Here is a 10,000-nt window from a genome sequence, read left to right as displayed (position 1 = left end):
ACACCACCCTCCTCTAGATGTAGTCCAGGGTTATATACACCACCCTCATCTTAGTGTAGTCCAGGGTCTTGTACACCACCCTCCTCTAGGTGTAGTCTATGGTCTTGTACACCACCCTCCTCTAGATGTAGTCCAGGGTCTTGTACACCACCCTCCTCTAGATGTAGTCCAGGGTCTTGTACACCACCCTCCACTAGATGTAGTCCAGGGTTTTGTACACCACCCTCCTCTAGGTGTAGTCCAGGGTTTTGTACACCACCCTCCTCTAGATGTAGTCCAGGGTCTTGTACACCACCCTCCTCTAGATGTAGTCCAGGGTTATATACACCACCCTCATCTTAGTGTAGTCCAGGGTCTTGTACACCACCCTCCTCTAGGTGTAGTCTATGGTCTTGTACACCACCCTCCTCTAGGTGTAGTCCAGGGTCTTGTACACCACCCTCCTCTAGGTGTAGTCCAGGGTCTTGTACACCACCCTCCACTAGAAGTAGTCTATGGTCTTGTACACCACCCTTCTCTAGGTGTAGTCCAGGGTTTTGTACACCACCCTCCTCTAGGTGTAGTCCAGGGTTTTGTACACCACCCTCCTCTAGATGTAGTCCAGGGTCTTGTACACCACCCTCCTCTAGATGTAGTCCAGGGTTATATACACCACCCTCATCTTAGTGTAGTCCAGGGTCTTGTACACCACCCTCCTCTAGGTGTAGTCTATGGTCTTGTACACCACCCTCCTCTAGGTGTAGTCCAGGGTCTTGTACACCACCCTCCTCTAGGTGTAGTCCAGGGTCTTGTACACCACCCTCCTCTAGATGTAGTCCAGGGTCTTGTACACCACCCTCCTCTAGGTGTAGTCCAGGGTCTTGTACACCACCCTCTACTAGATGTAGTCCAGGGTTATGTACACCACCCTCCTCTAGATGTAGTCCAGGGTTTTGTACACCACCCTCCTCTAGATGTAGTCCAGGGTCTTGTACACCACCCTCCTCTAGATGTAGTCCAGGGTCTTGTACACCACCCTCCTCTAGGTGTAGTCTATGGTCTTGTACACCACCCTCCTCTAGGTGTAGTCCAGGGTCTTGTACACCACCCTCCACTAGATGTAGTCTATGGTCTTGTACACCACCCTCCTCTAGATGTAGTCCAGGGTTGTGTACACCACCCTCCTCTAGGTCTAGTCCAGGGTTTTGTACACCACCCTCCTCTAGGTGTAGTCCAGGGTTTTGTACACCACCCTCCTCTAGATGTAGTCCAGGGTCTTGTACACCACCCTCCTCTAGATGTAGTCCAGGGTTATATACACCACCCTCATCTTAGTGTAGTCCAGGGTCTTGTACACCACCCTCCTCTAGGTGTAGTCTATGGTCTTGTACACCACCCTCCTCTAGGTGTAGTCCAGGGTCTTGTACACCACCCTCCTCTAGGTGTAGTCCAGGGTCTTGTACACCACCCTCCTCTAGATGTAGTCCAGGGTCTTGTACACCACCCTCCACTAGATGTAGTCCAGGGTTATGTACACCACCCTCCTCTAGATGTAGTCCAGGGTCTTGTACACCACCCTCCTCTAGGTGTAGTCCAGGGTCTTGTACACCACCCTCCTCTAGGTGTAGTCCAGGGTTATGTACACCACCCTCCTCTAGGTGTAGTCCAGGGTCTGGTACACCACCCTCCACTAGATGTAGTCCAGGGTTATGTACACCACCCTCCTCTTGGTGTAGTCCAGGGTCTTGTACACCACCCTCCTCTTAGTGTAGTCCAGGGTCTTGTACACCACCCTCCTCTAAATCTAGGGTCACACTTAACGACGAAAAACTGCTTTACGACAGACATTTCAGTCGTTAAGCGGGGACTCACTGTACTATACTGTAGTATGTATTCGCGTCACTATATTTCAGTGTATATTTGTGTTACTGTTCTTTCTTGGTTTCAGTCTTACCTTACAGATAGGCAACAGTTTGTTTCAATTGAATGTTTTAGATTTGAGTCGTGCATTTTATCACACGGTGTCCCTCAGGGTTCAGTGCTTGGTCCACTACTTTTTATACTGTACTTGCTCCCTCTTGGTGACATTATTAGGGGTCATGGGCTACAGTTTCACTGTTTTGCTGATGATGTACAGATATACATATGCACTAAACCTTCTGTCAGTCTACCGCCTCCTGTTCTGGCTGATCTGGTGTCTAGCTGATGTGAGGACATGGATGAAGAACTTCTTGAGTCTAAACAGTAACAAGATAGAGGCTATATTAATTGCTTCTCCTGGTACACTCAAGAAGATTGGCAATAGTGCTGTCTCTATTCCTGAATTTACTGTCACATCATCAACCCAGATCAGAAATCTGGGAGTCATCCCAGACTCAACCCTCTCATTTGAACAACACATTAAGAACGTCTGCAAGACGGCCTTTTTTCATTTAAGGAACATTGCTAGGATCCGACCATTTCACTCCCATACTGCTGCTGAGGCTATTGTTCATGCATTTGTGACATCTAGGATTGACTACCGTAATGCTATATTGTATGAACTCCCGGCTCGGCTGTTGAACAGGCTTCAGTATGTGCAAAACTCAGCTGCGAGAGTTTTAACTCACACCAGATCCTGGGAGCATATTACGCTCATTCTGGAACGTCTTTACTGGCTCCCTGTTCAGTATCGTATTCAGTATAAGGTCATTGTGCTGGTGTTTAAATCTCTGCATGGCTGTGCACCATCCTACCTCAGTAGTCTCCTCCAAACATACTCTCCAGTACATTTACATTACATTTACCTCAGTCATGGCCTCAGGTCTGAGGATCGAACCCACGACCCTCCGGTCACAAGACCAGTTCCTTAACCACCAGGCCATGACTGCCCTCAGTACGCACCTTGTGCTTGTATGAGCTGCACTTGCTCAAAGTTCCTAGCAGCAAGTTGCGCACTATTGGTGATAGGGCCTTTAGTGTGGCTGGGTCAAAGTTATGGACCTGTTGGTGATAGGGCCTTTAGAGTGGCTGGGTCAAAGTTATGGACCTGTTGGTGATTAGGGCTGCCACAAACGATTATTTTTATAGTCGACTAATCACCGATTAATTTTTATGATTAGTCGACTAATCGGATTGTGCGTTAATTGAATATAAAACATACAGCTTATCACACTAGAATGCAACTGCTATTATATAATCATCATTAGATTTCAGCTAAAAATAAAAACAATTAAGATCATAGTTCATTAAACATTTAATGAAATATGCAACTTGTTGCAACAATTATTAAAATAAGTATTAGGCACTGGCTTAAACAACGCAAAAATAAATACATTAATAAAGAATTTTTTTTTTAGGTTTTTCTTTCTTTCATTTGTCTCTGGCATCAAACGTAGCTACATATAAATCAGATTAGGTAGGTACCTGAAACTAAGGAATTATTCACAAAAATAAAGTTTTGGTCTCATTGACGTTACAGAAAACACACGAATGCGTGCTAAGGCTAATGAAACAAATCGCCATCACTAATGTTAACTTTTACAGTTACCACGATAAGTAAGTACAAAGTTAACGCTCTGTTTACGGTTACGTTAGCAGCTAACTAGCGATTTTGATTACAGAGATGACGGTCCCTCTTCATCATTGTCACAATAAGCCACAACATGCTTCAGGTGCTCGTACATCGCGGTTGTCCTGCCGTGGAAGGAAAGTTCTGCCTTGCAGATATTGCACGCGTTTCGGAACACGGTTACGGAAAATGATCCCGCACTTTTGAGTTCCGTAGCCGGGTAGCCATGATACCAGTCTGTAATGTCCTGGGATGTCGTCCACTGTCTACCTCGGTTTCCACTACTGCGCATGTGCGTTAGGGACAGAAAGGCAGACGCGACCGCAGCAGTATGGAGAGAAAAAAAAAACACGACGCATCGACTATTAAATTAGTCGTCGACTATTTTAATAGTCGACATAATCGTGACTAGTCAACTAATCATGGAAGCCCTATTGGTGATAGGGCCTTTAGTGTGGCTGGGTCAACATTATGGACCTGTTGGTGATGGGGCCTTTAGTGTGGCTGGGTCAAAGTTATGGACCTGTTGGTGATGGGGCCTTTAGTGTGGCTGGGTCAAAGTTATGGACCTGTTGGTGATGGGGCCTTTAGTGTGGCTGGGTCAAAGTTATGGACCTGTTGGTGATGGGGCCTTTAGTGTGGCTGGGTCAACGTTATGGACCTGTTGGTGATGGGGCCTTTAGTGTGGCTGGGTCAAAGTTATGGACCTGTTGGTGATGGGGCCTTTAGTGTGGCTGGGTCAAAGTTATGGACCTGTTGGTGATGGGGCCTTTAGTGTGGCTGGGTCAAAGTTATGGACCTGTTGGTGATGGGGCCTTTAGTGTGGCTGGGTCAAAGTTATGGACCTGTTGGTGATAGGGCCTTTAGTGTGGCTGGGTCAAAGTTATGGACCTGTTGGTGATAGGACCTTTAGTGTGGCTGGGTCAAAGTTATGGACCTGTTGGTGATCGGGCCTTTAGTGTGGCTTGGTCAAAGTTATGGACCTGTTGGTGATGGGGCCTTTAGTGTGGCTGGGTCAACGTTATGGACCTGTTGGTGATAGGGCTTTTAGTGTGGCTGGGTCAAAGTTATGGACCTGTTGGTGATAGGGCCTTTAGTGTGGCTGGGTCAAAGGTATGGAACAGTTGGTGATAGGGCCTTTAGTGTGGCTGGGTCAAAGTTATGGAACAGTCTGCCGCTTGAGTTACGTGCTTGCCCATCTATCATTATATTCAAGGCACATCTAAAAACCCATCTTTTTCAGTTGGCTTATGGCTGAGCCTATATTGTTTTATTTGTATTTTTGTATTGTATTTTAACGTTAAAATTGTATTTTAATGTTCTTATATTTTCCTTCTATTGTTCGCTTTTATTGTGCAGTGTCCTTGGGTGTATTGAAAGGCGCTTATTAAATAAAATGTTATTATTATTATTATTATTATTATTATTATTATTATTGTTACTGTATTTCTATGAAATAGTTGTTTGTATTAAATAAAATCTGTTTCCTCAGTGTCCTCCACTAAAGGGCAAAGTCCAGAAAGTTCTCACTTGGCGCTGGGGAGAGGCTCCGCCCCCCATGCCAGTGCCCCGCCCCCTGGATCTCCCAGCCGACGCCCCAGACCCGCCTCCCATGATTGGCCGCAAGGAGAGGGAATTCTTTGTAAAGTGGTGCAATATGTCCTACTGGCACTGCTCCTGGGTACAGGAACTGCAGGTAGCACACACTACACACACACTCACACACGTACACACACACACGTACACACACTACACACACACATACACGTACACACACTACACACACACACGTACACACACTACACACACACATGCACGTACACACACTACAAACACACATACACGTACTCACACTACACACAGTTACACGTACACACACTACACACACACATACACGTACACACACTACACACACATACACATACACACACTACACACACACACGTACACACACTACACACACACATACACACACATACACATACACACTCTACACACAGACACACGTACACACACTACACGTACACACACTACACACACACATACACGTACACACACTACACACACACATACACGTACACACACTACACACACATACACGTACACACACTACACACACACACACGTACACACACTACACACACACACACACGTACACACACAACACACACCCACATACACGTACACACACTACACACACACACACGTACACACACTACACACACACGTACACACACTACATACACGTACACACACTACACACACACATACATGTACACACACTACACACACACACACGTACACACACTACACACACATACACTTACACACACCACACACACACACACACGTACACACACTACACACACGTACACACACACACACACGTACACACACACATACACGTACACACACTACACACAGTTACACGTACACACACTACACACACACATACACGTACACACACTACACACTGTTACACGTACACACACTACACATACACGTACACACACTACACACACATACACGTACACACACTACACACAGTTACACGTACACACACTACACATACACGTACACACACTACACACACATACACGTACACACACTACACACAGTTACACGTACACACACTACACATACACGTACACACACTACACACTCACATACACGTACACACACATACACGTACACACACTACACACACACACATACACGTACACACACTACACACACATACACGTACACGTACACACACTACACACACACATACACGTACACACACTACACACACATACACGTACACACACTACATACAGTTACATGTACACACACTACACACACACATACACGTACACACACTACACACACACATACACGTACACACACTACACACAGTTACACGTACACACACTACACACACATACACGTACACACACTACACACAGTTACACGTACACACACTACACACAGTTACACGTACACACTACACACACACATACACGTACACACACTACACACAGTTACACGTACACACACAACACACAGTTACACGTACACACACTACACACACACATACACGTACACACACTACACACAGTTACACGTACACACACTACACACACACATACACGTACACATACTACACACACACACATACACGTACACACACTACACACACACATACACGTACACACACTACACACAGTTACACGTACACACACTACACACACACATACACGTACACACACTACACACAGTTACACGTACACACACTACACACAGTTACACGTGCACACTACACGTACACGCTACACACAGTTACACGTACACACTACACACACACATACACACACTACACACACACATACACGTACACACACTACACACAGTTACACGTACATACACTACACACACAGTTACACCACACACTACACACACATACACGTACACACTACACACAGTTACACTACACACACTACACACAGATACACGTGCACACACACTACACACACAGATACACATGTGCACACACAGTACACACACAGATACACATGTACACACAGTACACACACAGATACACATGTACACACAGTACACACACAGATACACGTGCACACAGTACACACACAGATACACGTACACACACTACACACACACACACACACATGTGCACACACTACACACACAGATACACATGTGCACACACACTACACACACAGATACACATGTGCACACACCACATACTCAGATACACATGTGCACACACTACACACAAAGATACACATGTGCACACACTACACACACAGATACACATGTGCACACACCACATACACAGATACACATGTGCACACACACTACACACACAGATACACATGTGCACACACTACACACACAGATACACATGTGCACACACTACACACACTCTCTGATGTATTGCTCAGTGCCTTAGTAACCAGGTCTCTATCTCTCTCTCTCTCTATCCCTCTCTCTATCTGTCCCTCTCTCTGCTCAGCTTGAGTTGAATTGCCAGGTGATGTTTCGTAATTTCCAGCGTAAGACTGATATGGAGGAACCTCCCTGTCTTGACTTGGGCGCTGAAGGTGATGAAGATAAAAGCACCAAGAGGAAGAGCAAAGACCCACTATACGCCCGCATGGATGATCAGTTTGGCCGCTACGGTGTTAAGATGGAGTGGCTACTTATACACCGCATTCTCAACCACAGGTAGAACATTCTGGATCCTGTGTTAGATGCTCAGGGCTGTACAAGCCCTTAGAGCTTTAAACTATTCACCCCCCATTCTCAGTATTTTAAACTATTCACCCTCCATTCTCAGTATTTTAAACTATTCACCCCCCATTCTCAGTATTTTAAACTATTCACCCTCCATTCTCAGTATTTTAAACTATTCACCCCCCATTCTCAGTATTTTAAACTATTCACCCCCCATTCTCAGTATTTTAAACTATTCACCCCCCATTCTCAGTATTTTAAACTATTCACCCCCCATTCTCAGTATTTTAAACTATTCACCCCCATTCTCAGTATTTTAAACTATTCACCCTCTATTCTCAGTATTTTAAACTATTCACCACCCATTCTTAGTATTTTAAACTATTCACCCCCCATTCTCAGTATTTTAAACTATTCACCCCCATTCTTAGTATTTTAAACTATTCACCCCCCATTCTCAGTATTTTAAACTATTCACCCTCCATTCTCAGTATTTTAAACTATTCACCCCCCATTCTCAGTATTTTAAACTATTCACCCTCCAGTCTCAGTATTTTAAACTATTCACCCGCCATTCTCAGTATTTTAAACTATTCACCCCCATTCTCAGTATTTTAAACTATTCACCCCCATTCTCAATATTTTAAACTATTCACCCCCCATTCTCAGTATTTTTAAACTATTCACCCCCATTCTCAGTATTTTAAACTATTCACCCTCCATTCTCAGTATTTTAAACTATTCACCCCCCCATTCTCAGTATTTTAAACTATTCACCCTCCATTCTCAGTATTTTAATCTATTCACCCCCCATTCTCAGTATTTTAAACTGAGAATAATAATATTTTAAACTATTCACCCCCATTCTCAGTATTTTAAACTATTCACCCCCATTCTCATTCACCCCCATTCTCAATATTTTAAACTATTCACCCCCCATTCTCAGTATTTTTAAACTATTCACCCCCATTCTCAGTATTTTAAACTATTCACCCTCCATTCTCAGTATTTTAAACTATTCACCCCCCCATTCTCAGTATTTTAAACTATTCACCCTCCATTCTCAGTATTTTAAACTATTCACCCTCCATTCTCAGTATTTTAAAATATTCACCCCCCATTCTCAGTATTTTAAACTGAGAATAATAATATTTTAAACTATTCACCCCCATTCTCAGTATTTTAAACTATTCACCCTCTATTCTCAGTATTTTAAACTATTCACCCCCATTCTCAGTATTTTAAACTATTCACCCCCCATTCTCAGTATTTTAAACTATTCACCCTCATTCTCAGTATTTTAAACTATTCACCCCCATTCTCAGTATTTTAAACTATTCACCACCCATTCTTAGTATTTTAAACTATTCACCCTCCATTCTCAGTATTTTAAACTATTCACCCTCCATTCTCAGTATTTTAAACTATTCACCCCCCATTCTCAGTATTTTAAACTATTCACCCCCATTCTCAGTATTTTAAACTATTCACCCTCCAGTCTCAGTATTTTAAACTATTCACCCCCCATTCTCAGTATTTTAAACTATTCACCCCCATTCTCAGTATTTTAAACTATTCACCCCCATTCTCAATATTTTAAACTATTCACCCCCCATTCTCAGTATTTTTAAACTATTCACCCCCATTCTCAGTATTTTAAACTATTCACCCTCCATTCTCAGTATTTTAAACTATTCACCCCCCATTCTAAGTATTTTAAACTGAGAATAATAATATTTTAAACTATTCACCCCCATTCTCAGTATTTTAAACTATTCACCCCCATTCTCAGTATTTTAAACTATTCACCCCCATTCTCAGTATTTTAAACTATTCACCCCCATTCTCAATATTTTAAACTATTCACCCCCCATTCTCAGTATTTTTAAACTATTCACCCCCATTCTCAGTATTTTAAACTATTCACCCTCCATTCTCAGTATTTTAAACTATTCACCCCCCATTCTCAGTATTTTAAACTATTCACCCTCCATTCTCAGTATTTTAAACTATTCACCCCCCATTCTCAGTATTTTTAAACTATTCACCCCCATTCTCAGTATTTTAAACTATTCACCCTCTATTCTCAGTATTTTAAACTATTCACCCCCATTCTCAGTATTTTAAACTATTCACCCCCCATTCTCAGTATTTTAAACTATTCACCCTCATTCTCAGTATTTTAAACTATTCACCCCCATTCTCAGTATTTTAAACTATTCACCACCCATTCTT

At 43.2% G+C, this 10,000-nt stretch overlaps 1 protein-coding gene across 5 annotated transcripts in view; it reads left to right on the top strand.

Moving 5' to 3' along the window:
- chd4b (chromodomain helicase DNA binding protein 4b) overlaps positions 1-10,000 on the top strand; it is a 55,770-nt gene that overhangs the window by 11,786 nt on the left and 33,984 nt on the right. For all 5 annotated transcript variants that reach the window (XM_076970643.1, XM_076970646.1, XM_076970645.1 and 2 more), the window contains exons 11-12: positions 5,022-5,225; positions 7,545-7,756. In XM_076970643.1, the coding sequence (XP_076826758.1) occupies positions 5,022-5,225; positions 7,545-7,756 (416 nt within the window). The remainder of the gene's footprint in view (positions 1-5,021; positions 5,226-7,544; positions 7,757-10,000) is intronic.

This window comes from Brachyhypopomus gauderio, chromosome 13 (assembly GCF_052324685.1).
Source record: "Brachyhypopomus gauderio isolate BG-103 chromosome 13, BGAUD_0.2, whole genome shotgun sequence".
Taxonomy (NCBI): Eukaryota; Metazoa; Chordata; class Actinopteri; order Gymnotiformes; family Hypopomidae; genus Brachyhypopomus; species Brachyhypopomus gauderio.
This window is presented reverse-complemented; position numbering and strand designations above follow the sequence as displayed.